At 43.7% G+C, this 22,500-nt stretch overlaps 1 protein-coding gene across 2 annotated transcripts in view; it reads right to left on the bottom strand.

The window, feature by feature from the left end:
* The window catches only part of LOC139755633 (B-cell receptor CD22-like), a 125,418-nt gene that overhangs the window by 64,218 nt on the left and 38,700 nt on the right, over window positions 1-22,500 (bottom strand). For both annotated transcript variants that reach the window (XM_071674223.1, XM_071674224.1), the window contains exons 2-3: window positions 17,517-17,643; window positions 11,071-11,258 (exon numbers count right to left, since the gene is read on the bottom strand). In XM_071674223.1, the coding sequence (XP_071530324.1) occupies window positions 11,071-11,258; window positions 17,517-17,643 (315 nt within the window). The remainder of the gene's footprint in view (window positions 1-11,070; window positions 11,259-17,516; window positions 17,644-22,500) is intronic.

Below are 22,500 nucleotides of genomic sequence, written 5' to 3'. Positions count from 1 at the left end.
CCTGCCAGTACTAATGAAACACTCCAGCCGACCTTGTCTCTATTGCTGCTCTGTTCTAATCAAGTTCGGCCGGCACAAAGGGGGGATCAGAGGGGCAAACTACAAGACTATCTTCATCTCTGGGGTGTTAGTATTAAGGGCTATTATCAAATAAGGGTTGATGTTATAAGCCCTTAATGATGATAACTCCAGCTATCATTAAGGATTAATATTATCAACCCTTAATGATGATTATAATCCCTAGTATTATCCAGGGTTGATATTAACCACTATCATTACCAAGGGAATTTTCCTTCTTTTTTGACATCAAAGAAGATCTGATTCCTTTTAGACTCACTGCATCATGCCTGAGCAGCGAACATCCACCCCCCTTCCCGTGCCATTAATTCATCGAGCATGATAATCCCATGGAAGAATCAGGCTTCAACCCAACTCATTTGAGTCTTATAAGTTTTCGATTCCATTTTTTTTTCTTCTCTTCAAATGATTTAATCAAAGTCACATTTTCTACAGTACCTTCCCTCCAGTCAACTACATTTTCAACTTCTCCATCTCTCTGTATCATTCGAATTATTCATATTGCAGCGACGATAGTAACATTTCTCTCTCTCTCTCTCTCTCTCTCTCTCTCTCTCTCTCTCTCTCTCTCTCTCTCTCTCTCTCTCTCTCTCTCTCTCTCTCTCTCTCTCTCTCTCTCTCTCTCTCTCTCTCTCTCTCTCTCTCTCTCTCTCTCTTTACATATCATTACTGCAGGATAGCAGACCAAGCCCCGGTATCATTATTATCAAATTCATGAAACATGTTATATCAGCGTGGGGAAGCCAGACGTCCAAATGAATTCTTGTAGCCTGTTGACCGTAAGATATTATTTGACTCTACTGAATGAAACGTTATTACTACATAGACTTTAGTGGAATCTTTCTTTTATATATCTTCCTTTTTTTGACATAAGATCTGAGCAACTTAGGTAGAGGACGTATATATGTATATATACACAGACTAGAAAAAAAAAGAGTCACATTACTTTTACACGATTTTGTTTATGAATAACTTACGTGGGACATTTTGTTTTACTCCATTATGTGTCGGGAATGTTGCTTGGTTGGAGAGAGAGAGAGAGAGAGAGAGAGAGAGAGAGAGAGAGAGAGAGAGAGAGAGAGAGAGAGAGAGAGAGAGAGAGAGTACTCGGTAATGTTGGTCCTCCGTAACAGCTTACTATGAAGAGAATTACTTCCACACTTAAATTAGGTTAACAATTCCTCTGATCTTTTCTTATGTAACCGTGACGTCTCTCTCTATGAACAGTAACCCCGATATCTATACAGCACCGATAAAATGGAAAGTATAAAACCGTTCCAATACAGAGTTTCCAAACCTAAGAGTTTCCAAACCTAAGGCAGGGGTACATTGAGACCCGTTATTGTAGTTGGGCTTAATCCTGTTTTCATTCCAGACTTCGTCATAAAAATCTAAGATATGGGATTCTCAAAGCCCCAACCAACCCACCCACCTTCCTTTTCCCTTCCCTCCCTCCCTCCCTCTACCAGAATCATCTCGGGAGGACCTTACACAATTTACGAGTGGCCAAAGAACGCTCGCCTCTCCTTTGGGTGATGCTGTCCTATACAAACAGCATGGGAGGGAACTTTTCCCCCTACACACGAGGAGAGAGAGAGAGAGAGAGAGAGAGAGAGAGAGAGAGAGAGAGAGAGAGAGAGAGAGAGAGAGAGAGAGGTGCTGCGGTGGGGGTTTAATACGAGGGTTGGGCCGGATATGTGGCTCAATATGAGAGGCAGATGGGAAGAAAAATGTGGATGATAATATGTGGAGAATAATAGACGAAGTGTATTATATGTGTGGGGACTTACCACATGTAATGAGAAGTGAGATGTGTATAAATGATGTATATATAGGTTTTTATCCATTTAAGAGCTACATGAACGCGATTAGAGATGAAAAACGAATAACACACATATATATATATATATATATATATGTATATATATATATATATATATATATATATATATATATATATATATATATATATATATATATATATATATGTGTGTGTGTGTGTGTGTGTGTGTGTGTGTGAGTCACACCTCCTCCTAGCCCTTAAGGAGAGACGACATGGTGAGGTCAAACTATGCTATAATAACACCCTCACGTCCAACTCAGTGTACGACTAGAAGTTGGCCATTTCCTCGCCATAGTTCCATAGAGAACGTATCGCTTCTGTGGTCGTGACCAATGATACGCCTTTACATAACCTGTGTTATAAACCTAACCCTAAGGTCAGACATTCTCTTTAACATGGCAAAATACAGAGGACGTTGTGTATAGAATAGTATTTTCTCTTTAACACAGCAAAATAAAGGAGACATTATACATTACTCTTATAGAGGTATCTAAGCACAGAACAACCTGGAAAAAGATCAAAATTTGTTTTTTTTTCGATTTTTTAGTTCACTTGCAAGAGCAGTAGAGAAAATTTGAGTGAGTGCTCCAAATAGGTTGGTGGATTGAGGATACAAACATCCCTCCTATTGAGTTAACCATGTTATCAATCGTGACGAAATCTAGAATTTACAAACAAGTATGAGAATATGTTTGAGTCATCGAAACGGCTGTTGTGGTAGGGAAGAGAACGTGAGTGTGTGTGTGTGTGTGTGTACACAAATGCACACACACACACACACACACACCTCACTCCCCACCAAGATGGAGCCTCAGCCACAATTTTGTTCCACTCCCCCTACGAACGTTTCGCTTTACTCCCCACCCCTTTACTAACTAACCTCCCTCCTTTCCCCTCTCGTCCACCCAACCATCAACTCCCCAACACCCCTAGTGACGATGAGAGAGGCTTGACATGAATTAATTAATCCATCAAGGGTTAATCGTTTCCGGGCATCAGAATTTAGCTTCTGGGGTTCCCTTCGCTTCAAGGGCCGACGATAGCAGATGTGAATTTGATTTGCAGTCAAATGTACACAAGTTATTTCAATTGATTTTTTATGCTATTTCTTAGCTTTTTTATTTTAACTGCTGTTTGAATGATTTTCTTTTTTTCCTGTATTAAGCCTTTTCTGCATCACTTATTTAAATGATTTTTTTTTCTATTATTTGTCCATTCTTCACCCCTCACCTAATTGATCGTTTTCCCTAACTTTTTTTTTGTGAGTGGCTTTATATCTGTCATTATCAGTTTTAGCGGCATATACATATACATTTTCCCTCTATGAAAACCAAAGAATAGAAAATAAAATGTCAGGGAAGAGGCATTTTATTTTCGTTTTCCCTCGGTTTTGATTTGTTCGTCCAGACAAGTGTCGCATTCACGTCTCAAATGAATTCTCAATTTACACTTGAAATCGCTTGACTTCCAACTGCCTTCATGATCAAGAGGCACGACACCTCGCATGGACGACAGGGCGTCCAGATAAGGTAATTAAATAATTTTGGAAAGAAAGAAAGAAAAAAAAAGAAGGGAGACTCGGAAATTACATTGATGAAAAAATGAAAGAAAAAGAAAGAAAGATGTAAGAGGGGTATCTATTTTCATATTCTCAAACTTTCTTTCATTATTTTCAAGGAAAAAAAAATTATGTGTATGTAGAGTTTTACTTATTGGTTTCTATGATATCTTTAGAACAGTCCAGGATATAATTGCTAATGAGCAGAACACATCAGTAATCAGCACACAAAGAAAATGATGACAGAAATATCAAAATTCCATTTCAAGATGTGTTTCTATGTTATCTTCTTCTGGTGTTCTTTGATTAACCTAATTTCTAATGATAGAAGACCCCCTTAAAACATCATACACTTGCATTCATCCATCCCCTTCTTAACCATTTTAGCTTGTCGATGATTCCCGTTGAGCAACAAAGTGTATGCTCTCTCTCTCTCTCTCTCTCTCTCTCTCTCTCTCTCTCTCTCTCTCTCTCTCTCTCTCTCTCTCATCCACAAGGAGAGGCATCTTCTCAGCCTTCATCCAAGCAGTTCACTGTGCAACTTCGAACGTGCCAGGGTCATTTGCATCAACCAGACATGATTCTTAGCGTTTCTTGGGGACGTTTTTCGTCGTAAATAAAGGGTTGAGAAAGATATGTGTGTGTGTGTGTGTGTGTGTGTGTGTGTGTGTGTGTGTGTGTGTCACGGTAACATGGGTGGGTGTAATTAAAGGTCGGAAGTTACGACGCTATGTCGTCTCTATTTACGCTTTCGTTGCGACTCTTATTGACGTCATGCACAACCTCTCCGATAGATGTCACCCCTTATCAGGACATGACATCAGCGCTGTCGTCGCCCTCTTTAGTGGGGCCTGACATCACCGAACGATCGTTTTCCTCGCTTCGTGGCAGAAGGCAACTACCTACTTGGGTCGTAATGTGGCAGTTTTAATTGGCTCTTGTCTGCAAACACGACGCGAAAAGGATGTCCCCGTGGACTCATGGGAATATATATATATATATATATATATATGTGTGTGTGTGTGTGTGTGTGTGTGTGTGTGTGTGGAGAGAGAGAGAGAGAGAGAGAGAGAGAGAGAGAGAGAGAGAGAGAGAGAGAGAGAGAGAGAGAGAGAGAGAGAGAGCATCTTTCTCTGTGGCTGATGATTTTTTCTGGTCTATTCATCTCAGGTTTGAAGGTTCTCGCTCTGGGGGGTGGGTGTGGGTGAAGGCCATCCTAACATACATACTTGCCCTTGAAGCTATTTAGAGTCTCGTTTGCTTTGGGTCGAATCTCTTCAGCGTGTCACTTGCTTGGGGTTAGAAAACCTTTCTGCTTGTCACTTGCTTCAGTTGAGTGCTTGGCATGAACCCCTTCATTCTGGCATCAGGGAAGCTCTAACTTTCGACTGAACTTACTTCATACAAATTTCTGTCAGTAATTAGTGGCGGGGAGTGAAAGGTAGGTGGAAATAAAAGAGAAAATGGACTGTAGGAGACGTAGAGGGAAATTGTGGGGATGGAAACGTAGATACAAATTGGAGTGAAAAGAGAAGACCTTTTAGTCACTTATCGAAAATGAAAGAGGTAATAGGATTACGACAACTCTTAGTGTTAGGGAGGGTTAAGGGAGAGTCGTAAGGTAGGGAGAAAAAATGGAAATGAGAGGAATAGGCAAGTAAAGAAAAGAGGAGAGGTGGTTAGAGAAGAGAGGAAAACGAAATACGTCATCTGGTAAAAGAGATAACAAAGAGATCAATCTTCAGTAAGGTAAAGAAACAGAAGAAATCTTCAGTAAGATAAAGAGATAGAAGAAGTCTTCAGTGAGATAAAGAGATAGAAGAAGTCTTCAATAAGGTAAAGAGGTAGAAGAAATATTCAATAAGGTAAAAGAGATAGAAGAAATCTTCAGTAAGGGAAAGGAGATAGAAGAGATAGCTCTCTCTCTCTCTCTCTCTCTCTCTCTCTCTCTCTCTCTCTCTCTCTCTCTCTCTCTCTCTCTCTCTCTCTCTCTCGTCCCGCCCTTATTATCTTCTTACGGACTCATTTCGAAGTCTGTTTCCTTCCCCCCCCCCCTAAATATCGTGTTCTTCAAGCCTTCGAGTTTAAGTCTACGAGGGACCTTGGGGAGGGGAGCGGGAGGAGGAGGGATGGGGACGGAGGAAAAGCGTAAAGGAGGAAAACATAATTTCATTTGTATTCCTGGGAATCATTGAGGCAAACGGAACTCAAAATCCTTCATCATCAGAATTCCATTACAACGCTCCTACTCCAGAGAAGATGAGTTCCACTTGAGGCACTCGACTCTCTCTCTCTCTCTCTCTCTCTCTCTCTCTCTCTCTCTCTCTCTCTCTCTCTCTCTCTCTCTCTCTCTCTCTCTCTCTCTCTCTCTCTCTCTCTCTCTCTCTCTCTCTCTCTCCCAGGACCCAAGCCAGACAGACGTCTAGAAGAAGAAGAAGAAGGGAGGGGAATAAAAAAGATATAACTGGGACTCGCTTTGTTTGTGTTACATTACTGTGTCTAGGTAGAATCAACAAGGCAGAACTTGGGTGTTCTCCCTTTCCCTCCCCCTCCTCCTCCTCCTCACCCCAACACCCCTTAACACCCCTCTCCTCCCCCCTCCCTAACACCCATCTCTCCCACAGTCCCTCCACACCCCCCCCCCCCTTACCGGCCGGCCTGCTAGCCCCCCTGCCGGTTAGGGAGGGGAGAGGAGGCTCCCCTAAAACTCTCTCTCTCTCTCTCTCTCTCTCTCTCTCTCTCTCTCTCTCTCTCTCTCTCTCTCTCTCTCTCTCTCTCTCTCTCTCATTCTCTGAGCCGATTCCGCTGCCCGAGGCTCGAACACAGGCCCCGGTGAATCATGGGTAGCGATGATAACCACTACACCACAGGGTTTTGGGGGACCATAAAAAACTTTTTTTTTTCCTTGTTTTTTGTCACATAAGTGAAGTACACACACACACACACACACACACACACACACACACACACACACACACACACACACACACACACACACACACACACACTCACATGATCCTTTTGACCTTCACTGAGGTTTCACCATCATGTAGTTTCAACTATTAGAAAAAAATATGATATGATGACTATAATTTTATGATCAAAAAAAAGAAATATGAAATTAGTAGGAAAATGTTGGCGGATAAAGTTTGGTACAACAAAAAAGAAGAAATAAAAAGTTAAAGTCCTCAGCGACACCATGTTGAACACTGCCATCATCCAGGGCGTGTGGTGGGTGGGGTTGTGGAGGAGTGTGTGTGATCCAGGGCGTGTGTGGGGTGTGTGGAGGAGTGTGTGTGATCCAGGCCCTGTGTGGGGTGTGTGGAGGAGTGTGTGCGATCCAGGGCGTGTGGTGGATGGGTGTGTGGAGGAGTGTGTGTGATCCAGGCCCTGTGTGGGGTGTGTGGAGGAGTGTGTGTGATCCAGGCCCTGTGTGGGGTGTGTGGAGGAGTGTGTGTGTGATCCAGGGCGTGTGGTGGGTGTGTGGAGGAGTGTGTGTGTGATCCAGGGCGTGTGGTGGGTGTGTGGAGGAGTGTGTGTGTGATCCAGGGCGTGTGGTGGGTGTGTGGAGGAGTGTGCATGATCCAGGGAGTGTGGTGGGTGTGTGGAGGAGTGTGTGTGTGATCCAGACCCTGTGTGTGTGTGGGTGTGGGTGTGTGTGTGTGTTAAAGACCAAAAGCTATAATGTTCAACTCCACTCGGATTAAGGAGCTTTGTTCGTGAAACAAAACAAAAAAAAAGGAGAAAAACACACCGGATATAATAGAGTGGCTGTGGCGGGTAGGGTTGATGGAAAGAGAGAGAGAGAGAGAGAGAGAGAGAGAGAGAGAGAGAGAGAGAGAGAGAGAGAGAGAGAGAGCAGCGTGGTTGTGGTGGGTGGGTGTCGAGGGGTTGTTACTAACGAAGAGGTTGGGCGTGCTGAGCCCCTGTTGATATGCCTCCTCGCCCACCGCCGCCCGAAGTCGACGCGACACATACCAACGAGGGCTGTAAAGTTCTCTCTCTCTCTCTCTCTCTCTCTCTCTCTCTCTCTCTCTCTCTCTCTCTCTCTCTCTCTCTCTCTCTCTCTCTCTCTCTCTCTCTCTCTCTCTCTCTCTCTCTCTCTCTCTCTCTCTCTCTCTCTCTCTCTCTCTCAGTCGTCCCCCGCCGGCCCTCGTCAAGGAAGAAGGCGAATCATCCTCCTTTCCCCGACCAGCCTCACCCTCGCCTCCTCCACCCACCTCACCTCTCCAAAAACATATTCCCTCATGGTGGTTGGTGTCGCTCAGTGATCGATAACCAAGGCTCGGTGGTGGTGGTGGTGTGGTGTGGTGTGGTGTGGTGGGGTGGGGTCGTGTCGGTCAACCGTAGTGTCCTGGGCTCCAGCTTCTACTCCCCCTTCCCCTTCCCTAGAGACAGGGGAAGTATCTGAGGGGTTGTAGGATAGATCGTGCTAAAGTGAAGGGTAGAGAAAGAGGTATAAGTGTGTAAGGTCCATATGTGCTTGTCCCTATCCCCTTATACTTCATATGTATAGGGTCCATGTATATATATATGGTTGACCCTGACCCCTTATACTTTATGTGTATGGGATCCATATGTGTTTGACCTTGTCCCCATTATATTCCACGTGTGTAGTGACCTCTCACCTGACCTTCGTGCTAAGACTGGAAGCAATAATGACCCGTGTGTATAACTTTGCCTCCCAAGTTCTCATAACTAGAGTGCTCTTGACAATATACATACACACATATATATATATATATTCCTATATTCCCCGTGAACTCGTAGGAATATCTTGATCAAAACGCATAAAAAGAAATTATTCCCTTTACTGTAATAGCGGTCGGGTTTCATTACCAGCCTGTATCCCCTCTGTATAATTACCCCATCTCTGAGACGCGAGATACCAACCACACTTCATGTGCAGGATGTACATAATGACCCTCACAGTGTGCGAATTACTCGCGGCTGTGCATTACTCATAATGATGCACTACGGCCCAGATTTATGAGATCGTTATGAGTCGAGAACATTTGCTGAGAAATCGCCCTAACAACATGGCATTAGGCGTATGCGCTACGTGCCACGGCGAGAGGCACGGCGTTACACTGTGGTATTTAAGGTACCCACCAGTCCAGCTTTGTGTATATCCTCCCAGTAGTGATCAGAATACACACCATTGTTGGTACATGATCAATCACTTGGGAGTATTGATATCAGCGCTTGTGGCCTCCGTCAACCAATCATTGTTCTTGAAAATTAAAGATATCAAATGAAATATTCAAACGATAATGAATGATATATCTACATATTGAATAGATATATTTAGTGTTCCATTTATTAGAAAACGAGCAATAGCAATTGTACAGGATTCGAAGCAATACAGCTTCGTTACGGTTTACAGAATGCTAAGCTTCGCTGTATCATTTCGCCTCGTCTTGGGGATATATATATAAAGCGACCTCGACACAAATATCAACTGCAAACTTTTGTGTTCCCCAAAACTCCAGATGACCTTCCATGTTTCCTTCTGGACCTTAACCCAGGGAACCAAGCGTATTCAGGTCACTATCTTCAAAGCCTCACTACAAGGGATTCAGATGTTTTGTTTCAGGGTTTTACCATGGAAGGCGTGATGAACACTGTGAGGTACATGAAGTTAGGGTTTTTCGGTGGTGAGTTAATGACTGAGTTGTATCATTGTCGCTATAATTTGGACGCTCAAAATGGGTGCAAAGAAGCTCTGGCCTGTCGGGGAGAGAGAGAGAGAGAGAGAGAGAGAGAGAGAGAGAGAGAGAGAGAGAGAGAGAGAGAGAACACAGGCTACTACGTGATGTACAGAAGAACAACATAATATCATCCATTTCTTGCTGTGTTCCTGACTCTCTCTCTCTCTCTCTCTCTCTCTCTCTCTCTCTCTCTCTCTCTCTCTCTCTCTCTCTCTCTCCTCTCTCTCTCTCTCTCTCTCTCTCTCTCTCTCTCTCTCTCTCTCTCTCACACACCTTCATAACCCACACCACCTCACCCCCTTCCCCTTCTTCTTCCCGCCACTCCCCCACCCTCCTCTTTAAAGTGGGCAAAAGGGGGCAAAGGGGGGAGGGAGGAATTGACTCGGAGTTCGTTTGTCTTTCGACGCACTTTTGCGTTTCATGGTGAGCCATCTTGCTTGTCAGGAGTGCCCGTGATTCGTTTGTAGATCTGGTACAAACAGAGGATCTGCTATCTTTTTTTTTCCCCCGTTCACAACTCTCTTCCAAAGTCGTACGTCAAGTTCTTTTCATCATATGGATGTTAATGTTTTAGTTTATAACTGTGAGACATTCTAAGATATGTATTTACACACACACACACACACACACACACACACACGTGTATATATATATATATATATATATATATATATATATATATATATATATATATATATATATATATATATATATATATATATATATATATATATATTATCTTAGATGCTTCACAGTAACAAACTCATTCACCCTCCACACTAACAGAAAATTCTAAATGACCGTAAACGTATTTAATAACCCCCACAGACAACCTTTTAACAGACCTCAGTCAAGAGGAAGAAGGAAATAGCTTTTCCTCCACAGACTTAATCACCAATGACTCCTGCAAAGGCAACCTCACGATGGAAGAAGGAAGGACACACGGTGAACTCAACTCCATAACTTTAGCGTTACTTTCCCTCCGAGTTTTAACTTCGAAAATTTCCACTTCTTAACCCAAGAGACCTCTTAAGGCATCCGTGGTTTGGGGCGGGTTTTTTTTTTTTTCTTTCTTCTCTCTCCACTGGGCGTTCGGAATTCCTACAAGTCAAAGCCTCTTTTCCTTTTTCTTTTTTTTCTCTGAGGTGTGCAGGGGGATGGGTAGGGTAAAGTCTATACATCAGTTCCTTCTTCGTTGATATCGAAGTTTCGTGGTGATACATGACCTATAAAGCTGTTCGTACTCAACTAGAATCCTTGAAATACCCAAACTTTAAGGCTTCTGGGACTTCAGTAAAGGGACAACAAAGAAAAAAATAATACCCCAGAAATGAATACTGGCTAATCCTAACTCATCTGGAACGTTCAAATTCCTCTAAAAAATGAAGAACTATAAATCCACCTCAATTGACAACACTTAAAACCACGTAAAACGAAGGAATATAATCCCACCCACTCAACTAACAACCCTTAAAACCCCTTAAGATAAAGGAATATAATCCCACCCACTCAACTGACAACCCTTAAAACCCCTTAAGATAAAGGAATATAATCCCACCCACTCAAAACTGACAACCCTTAAAACCCCTTAAAATAAAGGAATATAATCCCCCACTCAACTGACAACCCTTAAAACCCCTTAAAATAAAGGAATATAATCCCCACATTCAACTGACAACCCTTAAAACCCCTTAGAATAAAGACCTTATATATATATATATATATATATATATATATATATATATATATATATATATATATATATATATATATATATATATATATATATATATATCCCCACTCGACTGCAGCAGCTTCTCCTGGGGGAGGGGTGAGGAGGGAGGAGGAGGAGGAGGGGATAAACAAACACCTCAACTTACCAATGATGGTCAGGTTGACGAGGCTGGTGTGTGTGGGGGACTTGAAGAAGTCAACGCGGCATTCGTACACGCCGGCGGCGTCAACGCCCACGTTCTTGATGGTCAGCGTTGCTGCGTCGCGACTGACAGTCAACGCCCCACCGGCCTCGTGGATGCTCGACTGTAGCTGGGGCGCTCGACCGTCGTAACTGAGTGGGAGAGACAGTGTGGTGAGAGGAGGGAGAGATAGTATGGTATGGCGTAGGAGAGACAGAGATATATATATGTGGTTATGTAAGGAGAGAGAGGGAGAGATAGTGGTGGGTCTGTGGAAGAGAGATTAGTGGCCAAGGAAGGAGAGATGGTGTGCTCGTGTGGTCATGTAGGAGGAGATAGTGGGTGTCTGGTGGAGGAGAGATGGTGTGGTAATGTGGAGGAGAGATGATGAGGTTAGGTAGGGAGAGATGGTGTCGTCAGGGGGGAGAGATAATGGGGTCAGGCAAGGAAAGATAATGTGGTCATGTGGTCAGGTAGGGAGAGATAGTATGATCAGGGAGGAAGAGATAGAGAAGGTCGCGTTGGAGAGAGAGAGAGAGAGAGAGAGAGAGAGAGAGAGAGAGAGAGAGAGAGAGAGAGAGAGAGAGAGAGAGAGAGAGTAGAAAGACTTAATGCTCTTTTTTTTTTCTCTCACAAAATAGTTAACCAATTTAGAACAAGTCAATATTTGAGGAACTCTTCCGTTCCAAATAGAACATGGCACCTTGAACCTTGTACAAAGACAGACGAACATCGGCATCATTAGGAGCGACACACACAGACGTACCTCCGTCCCATCATGTACTATGCACACGACATATCTAACATGCAGGGAAGACACACCTCCCTCATTGGGTGGAAGAGCAGGAAGGAGGAGGTATAGAAAAGAATATCCTCGTGAAATCATTACTCTCCGCGACTAATATAAGCAAGATGAGATACGCTTGAACCCAGAGTAGCCTCGGTGATAAAGGCATTTAGAGGGAAGGGGAAGGAGGCGGGAGTGTAAGGATATCGTGTTGGATCCTCCAGTAGGTCTATAGACCGAGGGTGAGCGATGTTTGTGGAAGTGATAGGGGAGGAGATTCTCTCTGGTATGTTAAAGGATACAGGGACACCGTGTGAAAGAGACTTGATTGAAACAAAGGGGGTACTCTCTCTCTCTCTCTCTCTCTCTCTCTCTCTCTCTCTCTCTCTCTCTCTCTCTCTCTCTCTCTCTCTCTCTCTCTCTCTCTCTCTCTCTCTCTCTCTCTCACACACACACACACACACACACACACACACACAAGAAAAAGAATGAATGATACTCAAATTCTGGCAATGTATGTGGTCTTCAAACTATTCTTAATACCTGAAGAAGGTGTTAAGACTTTTTGGATGGTGGATATAGCTTGATGCTGATGGCCTTAAGGAGACTGACAGTTGATAGGCCTAAAGCCCAAACAACCATCTAACCAACTTGCTATAGATCTAATCATATACATCTTTAAATGCACTTCGACTTTATGCAAATAGGGTGGTCCTTAGATCAATGTAAATTATCTTGCTAATGATATGATACCTATAATAATTCACATCTCTCCTCAAACCTCAGAGGGATTAGGTCTTCATGTACCTCCAATCCATTCATGAGAAAATAAAACAGCGAATCACTCCATTCTAATCCTTTTCTTCCTAGTTAGTAACTTGGCTTTGATATCGAAATCATTAAGGAGTCAAGTATACCATCTCTGATTCTGCTCATAGTGACTGAGATATTCATTAAGGAGTTCAGTATACCATCTCTGAATCTGCAGATGGTTACTGAGATATTCACAGTCTCTTGATTCATTTCGGACGGGAATCATCAGCAGTGATCCTCATTATAAGTTGAGGGACATGGAACAAATATTCTAATACGTCGAGAATATTGTTCGTAACACAGTTGATAGTTTCCAAATTTCCAAAGGCTCTGTTGACGCTGAAAAAAGTGGACCCGACTGCTTATTATATACCTCGATGGATGTGTGCCGCTGGGGAGGCGTGACACTTCCGTGGCTGTCAAGTGTCACTCCTTTGTCCCAGGTAGGTCTTTGTTTTTATTCGAGCCTCACCACAGACGAGTTGGGGTGCTGGCATTCCCTCCACATACATGACAGTCCGTCCGTCAAAAAATCCCGAGATTTCCATACGGTGATCGCTAGCCTGCCTCCCTACCTTATGGCAAAATCTCGTGAATACCTCTCTCTCTCTCTCTCTCTCTCTCTCTCTCTCTCTCTCTCTCTCTCTCTCTCTCTCTCTCTCTCTCTCTCTCTCCAAGAGAGACTGAGAAAAAAGTGTGTGTGAGAGAGAGAGAGAGAGAGAGAGAGAGAGAGAGAGAGAGAGAGAGAGAGAGAGAGAGCCTAAAACTCATATGGAAAAGAATGGAAGGCAAAAGACATCGGTCCAGTAGGCTTTCCTCTCTCCCTCCCTCAAACCCTCCCTTTGAGAATGTTAAGCTCAGCCAAGAAGACTGTGGGGGCTTCCATGACCCCCCCTGGAATAGCATCCCTTCAACTATCAACAGACAGACGCTGGGCCTCGACCATACCTGAAAGTCTCCCTCCTCCTCCTCCTCCTCCTCCTTCCATCCCACCCCAGCAAAGACATTAGGATGGATGTCCAGTGGAGGTGAGGGTGGGGTAAGGGTGGTGATGGGTGATGGGTGGGGTCAGGTCAGCCATTTCACCAACCCGGACAAGGAAATGGAAGGGGAGGTAGAGGAGGGAAGGGAGGGGAGGGGAGGGGAGGTGGGGGGAAAGAGACAGGACGTGCTATGCATTTCATAAGAGAGAGAGAGAGAGAGAGAGAGAGAGAGAGAGAGAGAGAGAGAGAGAGAGAGAGAGAGAGAGGCGCGCGGCCACTGCCATCTATAGAGAGAGAGAGAGAGAGAGAGAGAGAGAGAGAGAGAGAGAGTTAAGGCTAGTTTACGACACTTAGGAATACCATAAAACGGAAGGACGAAGCTTCAGCATGAAATTTTCAGCGACTGGAAATTTACAGGGCGGAGTGGACGCAGTTTTAGTGAAGATACCGCACAGATGAGATCATATATTACTCCCGGACATGCTCTCTGAATGAAAATGTCAGGAGGGAAGTGCCTTTGGTGTGTGTGTGTGTGTGTGTGTGTGTGTGTGTGTGTGGATTTAACTTTTTCCTTCAGTGACTCTTTCTTTTATGACACGTGGATAGATGATTAAGCCTCTTGCTAAAGCGAATCCACTGTCCGATGTTAATCTGGGTACAAAAACATCTCAGAATTCGAAAAAGAAATGGGAAACATGATCGTATTTTCTCTTTCAACATCATCACTATTTTCCCTCTCAACATCATAACTACAATGATCATGAGGCTCTCTCTCTCTCTCTCTCTCTCTCTCTCTCTCTCTCTCTCTCTCTCTCTCTCTCTCTCTCTCTCTCTCTCTCTCTCTCTCTCAGCATCATCCTCTCGTGCATAACCCGTCCACCGTCTCAGATGGCGTGGTAATTCTTCCATAAACTTCCAGCGGTTGTCTGTCCTCCACCGCAGACAGTTCGACAGTTATTGCTGCTCCCTCAAGTTCTGAGACGTAATCCTCCCCTGAAGTTTTGACTCAGTGAGGAGAAAGAACGTATTTTACCAAGTGAATTTATCATTTAAGCCTATGACATTCCCTCCCATAAAAATGAAGAAATACTGTCATTTCTTTTTATCATAGTTCTTTTTATCTTATTTTCAGCTGCTTCATGTTGATATTTTTGTTTTTACAGAGTCCCAAAAAAGCAACACCATACCTTTACGTTGAGTCTCAATGTGGCCATTATCTGCTCTTGCTTCAGTCTACACATTTCGTTCCCATGGAGCCACAGGACCCTGTCACTGCATGAAATGGAACTTCACAGATGTACACCGAGTGGCTGCATTTTCAAATCATACCTGACAGAAGAGGGTTTAGTGCCCCTGAACTTCCTTAGAAGATGAATCAGACATAATCATTCGTTGGCAAGCTGGGTGGAACCTGACTGTATATGATTTAGTGGCCTAAGTGTAAGCGTTGAGTGGCCATGATGCTAGAGGTCGTGGCTATATAAGCTGTGGGGTATAATGTTACAGGGCCCAACTGTACAATATTGGGGCCATGATGTTAGAGGCCCTGACTGTATATACATATCAGGGTTGTGATATTATAGGTCTTGACGGTATAAACACTGGATTATGATGTTACACGTCCGGGCTGTTTCACCGAGTGATATAGAGACAAAGAGTGATACTATAAGACACATCTCGTCACTACACTTTCCTGGATTATCGTCATTACTTACTCTTCATTGGTGAAGCACTGTTTCAAAGCTTTCACTGTAAATAGACGTCTTTTTCCCCCACACTGTGTCATGATCAGAGAGATTTATGGAGGCCTTCCATCAGGGGCGTATTTATGGGTGTGGTCCCCATTTCCATAATTGCTAGGGACTGGCTGATTACAACACACCCACACACACACACACACACACACACACACACACACACACACACACACACACACACACACACACACACACACACACACACACCTCCCTAAGCGCGTTTGCGGCTGGTGCCAAGAACATGAGGGAGGTATGAAGCGAGAGGGATTGCATAAACCTACAAAGGGACCTAGACAAACCTAAAAGTGATGGAAATCAACGCGAGTATGAAAATAGGAGGTAATGAAAGAAAGCCCAGACAAGTAGAGTGGATGAAAAGAAATTAAGCTGCTGAGTCCCATCTTACCATGGCAGTTTAATCTGTTTATGGAGAGGGTGAAGTTGATGACAGAGTTTGGAAGTGTGTGTGTGTGTGTGTGTGTGTGTGTGTGTGTGTGTGTGTGTGTGTGTGTGTGTGTGTGTGTGTGTGTGTGTAAAACAAAAGCTGGAAAATGAACGTGAACAAAAGAAAGATGATGAGCTGCAGCAAGGAGATGACACAGGTCGATTTAAGAACTATTCTGAATGACGGGAGGACCTCGAGAAAGTGGAGGGCTTTTGGATACGTGGGAGAGTGGACTCGGCAGCGGATGGAACCTTGGGAGATGAAGTGATTCATGCAGTGGGGGAAGGCAGAATTAGACCCTGGATACATCTGTGGAGAGAGAGAGAGAGAGAGAGAGAGAGAGAGAGAGAGAGAGAGAGAGAGAGAGAGAGAGAGAGGTGGTTCTGGGGAGCGATGGGTGTATTTGATGGCATAAGTAACCCCGACGGTGTTGTATATGGAAGTGTGAGCCTTGGACCCAAGATGCAAAAAGAACTGAGGAGGTGGAGGATGAACCTATGGACCCGAATGAGGGAGACATCTTCGAAGTAGGAGTCGAACTGCCCATCCCCTGAAAATCTAAAGACACTGAGAAAGAAGGGGGGAGAAAATATTTACGACAGAGACGAACCTCCAAGAGCGAACCAGCTTGATGAAACGTGACGTGGGTCGTTCGTACGTACGTTCGTTCGTCCTCCTCCTCCTCCTCCTCCTCCTCCTCCTCCTCCTCCTCCTCCTCCTCCTCCTCCTCCTCCTCAACTCTTGGGTGCATCCACCCAGCTTGCCCCGCCTCTGAGTGGCGTGACCTCATTAATTCTTCAAGTGACCCCAGGTCTCGTCGTCATCGTTAGATTCGTTACGGGAGACATCAAAAGGTTTCATCTCCAAAAAAAAAAAAAGGTCAAAGGCTCAGATCTAACAAAGATGACCTTTCTTGGGGCACTCCAGGTCCATTTTATTTCAAATTCAGTTTCTGGCCTTTTGCTTTGACACCCGTCCAAGCTTCGCGTTTGATAATCTAGTCTCATTAAAATCACTTTAGTCCATAAATTTTTCATTTTCAAACTTGAGAACAAACTTTTTCTATATATATATATATATATATATATATATATATATATATATATATATATATATATATATATATATATATATATATATATATATATAAAGAGAGAGAGAGAGAGAGAGAGAGAGAGAGAGAGAGAGAGAGAGAGAGAGAGAGAGAGAGAGAGAGAGAGAGAGAGAGACGTGAGTCTGACATTCATCTTAAGACTGGAGTGTATAGGCCGTAAGCCTCGCCTGAACAGTGGGTTATTGGTCGTGAAGACCAGGGTGCAGGCGGGTTCAGAGACTGACTGACCACTAGACTGATGCGTGAGTGAGTGAGTGAGTGAGGTCTATGACCAACCTGCAGGCTGGGATGTGGGGCTTTCTACCTGCACCACACGATCGGCACTGGATCTGTCTGTTGTCTCCTGAGGTGGTAGGGTGTGGTGGGTATGCATGGAGAGAGAGAGAGAGAGAGAGAGAGAGAGAGAGAGAGAGAGAGAGAGAGAGAGAGAGGAATGCTGGATGCTGGGGGGGTGGTGACGAAGTTGAGGTGTGGCGGGGGTCCTTGAGATGCTGAGGTTGGAGGTACTCACCTGAAGACTGGGGTTCGGGTACCCCTTTTGTACCACAGGATGAGCTTGGGTCTATCGCCTGGGGTGCGAGGGTTTAGGTAGCAAGGTAGATCGCTGGCGCGTCCCGCCACGCCCGTCACAGACCACACTGGGAAGAAAAGAAAGACAATCATTACTTGTGACGTTCTTTGAAGCAAAAAGAAAAGGAAAACGTTTTCACGCTAAGTTCTCTCGTTCCTTCAGTCCTACAGCTTCTCCGAAGGACAGTTCACTGTCTACGTCATTGAATCTGGTTTAAGCACCTCAGATGTGATCATATCACCCCTCACTCTTTTCTCCCCCGTGGTGCGTGTGTGTGTGTGTGTGTGTGTGTGTGTGTGTGTGTGTGTGTGTGTGCGTGTGCGTGTGTAAGGCACGTAAAAGAGGAGCGTGGATGTGAATGCTAAAAAAGAGGCAGGTAATAGCATTTGGGACACGGGAGCCTGACTGTGAAATATTGTTACACGACAGGACCAGGGCGAGGCTCCTGAATTTCAAATGCTCCCGTAGCATTTTGGGACGACGGGGGACCGACGAAGGAGGGAGAGAGTGGGAGGTAGGCCTCCAGGCCCTAACCGTGGTTACTGACGATGACAGAAGGAGAGAGGGAGGGAGGTACGTGGGAGGTGAAGGGAAAAGGTAGTTCCCATCAAGCTCCATGTGGTGTGCTGTGGGTAGGAGGGATGTGTGTGGTGTGGTGTAGGTTGCAGTAAGTGGATACTCTGTCTGAATCTCGTCGAGACGAGAGGGTCTGAAGGGAACTGCGTTTTCCAACTACTGGGACACACGGGCGACTGGCGGAACGCAAAGAGCATTAAGGCACGCACATACCACTGGTGAGTGGCAGTGGTTATTTTAGACGCACACACCACTAGTGGGACGCAGTGGGTATTTAGACACGCACGCCACTGGTGAGAGGCAGTGGGCATTCAGACGCACACACCACTAGTGGGAGGCAGTGGGTATTTAGACGCACGCACCACTAGTGAGACGCAGTGGGTATTTAGACACGCGCACACCACTGATGGGACGCAGTGGGTATTTAGACACGCACACCACACGCACACCACTGGTGAGACGCAAAAAGCATCTCGGTCGACGCGACGCGACGTTTCAGAAATAATGATGGCATTATCGTAATAGCGCTTTGTCTCACTGAGTCTTACGTAATTTTTCTGTTCCACCCACCAGTCTGATGCATCAGCAATACCATGGAAGAGTCTGTTTCAGAGACTTTCCGGCTCAAAATGAACACAGAGACTCTGAAACCCCGTAGCATTAAAGCTATTAAGGAATATTAAAATATTTTTTACTATCACGTATCATTGTGAGCCATTTTTTTGTCCATTGTGAGAAGGCAAGAGGGAGATTATCGCCAACTGGTAACAGGTGTGTGAGTCAATGTGTCATACATTACTCCAGGAATTTCCATGTTCACCTTTGCAATGCAAATGACAGCTACTCACTTGAATGGTAAGTGAATTGTCCCATTCCTGAATATTAGATTTCACGTTTCTGACATGCATAGCAATGAATATGTACTTCCATGAAAATTACCGCATTTTACTGTAGTCTAAAGGTCAGAGTAATGCTAATACTCTTATGTTTTAGAGAGAGAGAGAGAGAGAGAGAGAGAGAGAGAGAGAGAGAGAGAGAGAGAGAGAGAGAGAGAGAGAGAGAGAGAGACGCTATCTATCACTCTGTCTCAACGTCTTCTGTCTCTCACTCTTCTATCCTCTTCTCTATTCCTTACTTTCATCTTCCTCACACTTCCTCCTTCACTGTCCTACAATACTCCTCTTTCATCACTCCTTGTCTTGCACTACACATCTCCCCTCCTATCAGCCCTCCTCCTCCTCCTCCTTCACTACCCTCCACAGCTCCCCTCCCATCACTCCTCCTCCTTCACTACCCTACACTGCTCCTCTCCCATCACTGCCTCTCCTTCACTGTGCTTGTATAATTTGCTCGGCTGTTTGCTATTCATTGGCCATTAACTAGACACTCTAATGAGGATTTGAACCAAATACCATCCGATAAAGGATTAGAATCAAGGACGAGTTTGATATAAACTCTGGTAACACGACAAAATGGTCGATCATCCTTCCTGAGATGATAGGGGAAAAAAAAAACACACGCTAGATAACATGAACTTAGACCAAAATATTAGCGTTTAATGCTCGAGAATATATAGTCTTAGATGGGTATCTGTATTCATGGGATATTCCAAGATTGTGGAGATGCAATGCCAGTTGGTGATTATTGCTTATGTTTATTCATAGAAACACATGCACACACTCACACACACACACACACACACACACACACACACACACACACACACACACACACACACACACACACACACACACTTCAGCTCCAGAGGTAATTCATTTATATATATATATATATATATATATATATATATATATATATATATATATATATATATATATATATATATATATATATATGATAAGATTACGATATATCATCCTCATAGATAACCTCAAGTCTGCCTCACGGTAACACGATACCCTGTGGTTAATGGGACAGTGGAACATAATATCTAGGTACGTCGGGTACTTCTCCTGCCAGTGGCGTCCACGATAGCACGAAGTCCAGGATATCACGATCTCGCACCGTGTGTCTCTGGAGAGTATGATGATATCATGATCTCGCACCGTGTGTCTCTGGAGAGTATGATGATATCATGATCTCGCACCGTGTGTTTCTGGAGAGTATGATGATATCATGATCTCGCACCGTGTGTTTCTGGAGAGTATGATGATATCATGATCTCGCACCGTGTGTTTCTGGAGAGTATGATGATATCATGATCTCGCACCGTGTGTTTCTGGAGAGTATGATGATATCATGATCTCGCACCGTGTGTTTCTGGAGAGTATGATGATATCATGATCTCGCACCGTGTGTTTCTGGAGAGTATGATGATATCATGACCCTCACCTTGGTAAGGGGAAAGACCACCAAATTATATTTCAGTCTCTATAAAGGAACCACCAAGATCCCACAAGGATACAGCTTGGTCCCTGGTTTTCAGACCACGCCCTCCTGGACAGAAAAGTTGAAGGTGATGGTCGGAGATAACACACACACACACACACACACACACACACACACACACACACACACACACACACACACACACACACACACACACACACTCCCGCCGACCAGAAAGGAGTAGAAAGAGAACACATTCTTTTTAAAGTTCTAGGTCACAAAATACCTGAAATTTGTTGATTAAACCAGCCACCGGATATATATATATATATATATATATATATATATATATATATATATATATATATATATATATATATATATATATATATATATATATATATATATATATATATATTGTCACTATAGCAATATATCCTTTACCCTCCAACCAAACCTCATACATGGATTAAATTTCGAAACTCCTGCAAAATGAATGGCTATCTGGTCGGTGTATTTATATTATTATTTGAGTGTCCATGCAAGCACTTGTGCCTATTGTTACAATTGATAAGAGAGGCACCGGAGATGCATTATTCAGATAGATACTGCGTTGCGTAAATATAGATAAAGCAGATGCAGAAAGCCTGAAGCATGGAGACACATGAGAATAGATACTGGGTACATAGAAATATAGATACTGGATACATACGGATATAGATCCTGCATACATACTGATATAGATACTGGATACATACAAGCATAGATAGTGCAAACATACAAACACATATATTAGGCATAGATATTGGATACATGCAAACTTAGATACTGGATACATACAAGCATAGATACTGCAAACATACAAGCGCAGATATTAGGTATAGATACACAGATGATAGGTAATTACAAGAACAGACACCTACAAATATACAAGGCAAGGGTACTAGGTATAGATACTGAATACATGCGAGTATAGAAGCTGGAACGCAGTGAAATGTAGATATCAAAGAAACGCGAATATCAAAGGGTTTTTACTGCTTCTTTTACCAGTTCATGGCCACTCACAACCTGCATCTGCACCATTGATTTCAACCCTGAAATAAACCAGATAAGCCACGATCTCCTTGCCCAACATATGCCATGGATATCTGTGCACGACTAGGATCATTTCTCTTCGCAGGATCTACAATATATAATTTCTTTTGTACGTCTCTCTCTCTCTCTCTCTCTCTCTCTCTCTCTCTCTCTCTCTCTCTCTCTCTCTCTCTCTCTCTCTCTCTCTCTCTCTCTCTCTCTCTCTCTCTCTCTCTCTCTCTCTCTCTCTCTAACCTGCCTACGTAAGGATCTACTTGTCTATCGTCTATCTCTGTGTCTCATGTAACTGTCTATCTGTCTATCGTTCTGTCTGTTCACCTCTCTATCTGTCTATCTATCTATCTATCTATACATCAGTATATCTATCTCTCAATCTACCTAACCAACTAGCCATGCATCTACCTCACTATCCATCTGTCTCTCTCTCATCAAGCCACACCGCGCGGTCAAAACCGTACGAATATTCCCTAAAAAAAAAAAAAGAAAGATAAAAAGCTTTCGAACGAAAAGCAAGTCTTGTTTTGAACACTTCCTCCCCAACCTGGCTAGCTCGGAGGGGCAACACGTATCCACCATTACGACCCAGAGTCAAAATACAAGCGAGGGATAGAAAGCAAGTGGATCTGAAAAACGATTCGGTTGGTCTATCATCAGTGACCATTTCCTCATCACAATTTCAATCTTTGGAGATAGTGGTGGTGGTGGTGGTCGTAGGAGAATATATGGGTAAATCTAGGATGAATTACCTAGAGGGAATATGGGTAAATCTAGGATAAATTACCTAGAGGGAATATGGGTAAATCTAGGATAAATTACCTAAACTATGACATGTAAAGACATGAAAAATAGTCAATAATGTTCCGGCCTAGATTTGATAGAGATGAAATAGGGTAATGATCACCCA

The sequence above is a fragment of the Panulirus ornatus genome, chromosome 19 (genome assembly GCF_036320965.1).
Source record: "Panulirus ornatus isolate Po-2019 chromosome 19, ASM3632096v1, whole genome shotgun sequence".
NCBI classification, from domain to species: Eukaryota; Metazoa; Arthropoda; class Malacostraca; order Decapoda; family Palinuridae; genus Panulirus; species Panulirus ornatus.
The sequence above is the reverse complement of the archived record's forward strand: the minus strand, read 5'-3'. Positions and strand labels throughout refer to the sequence as shown.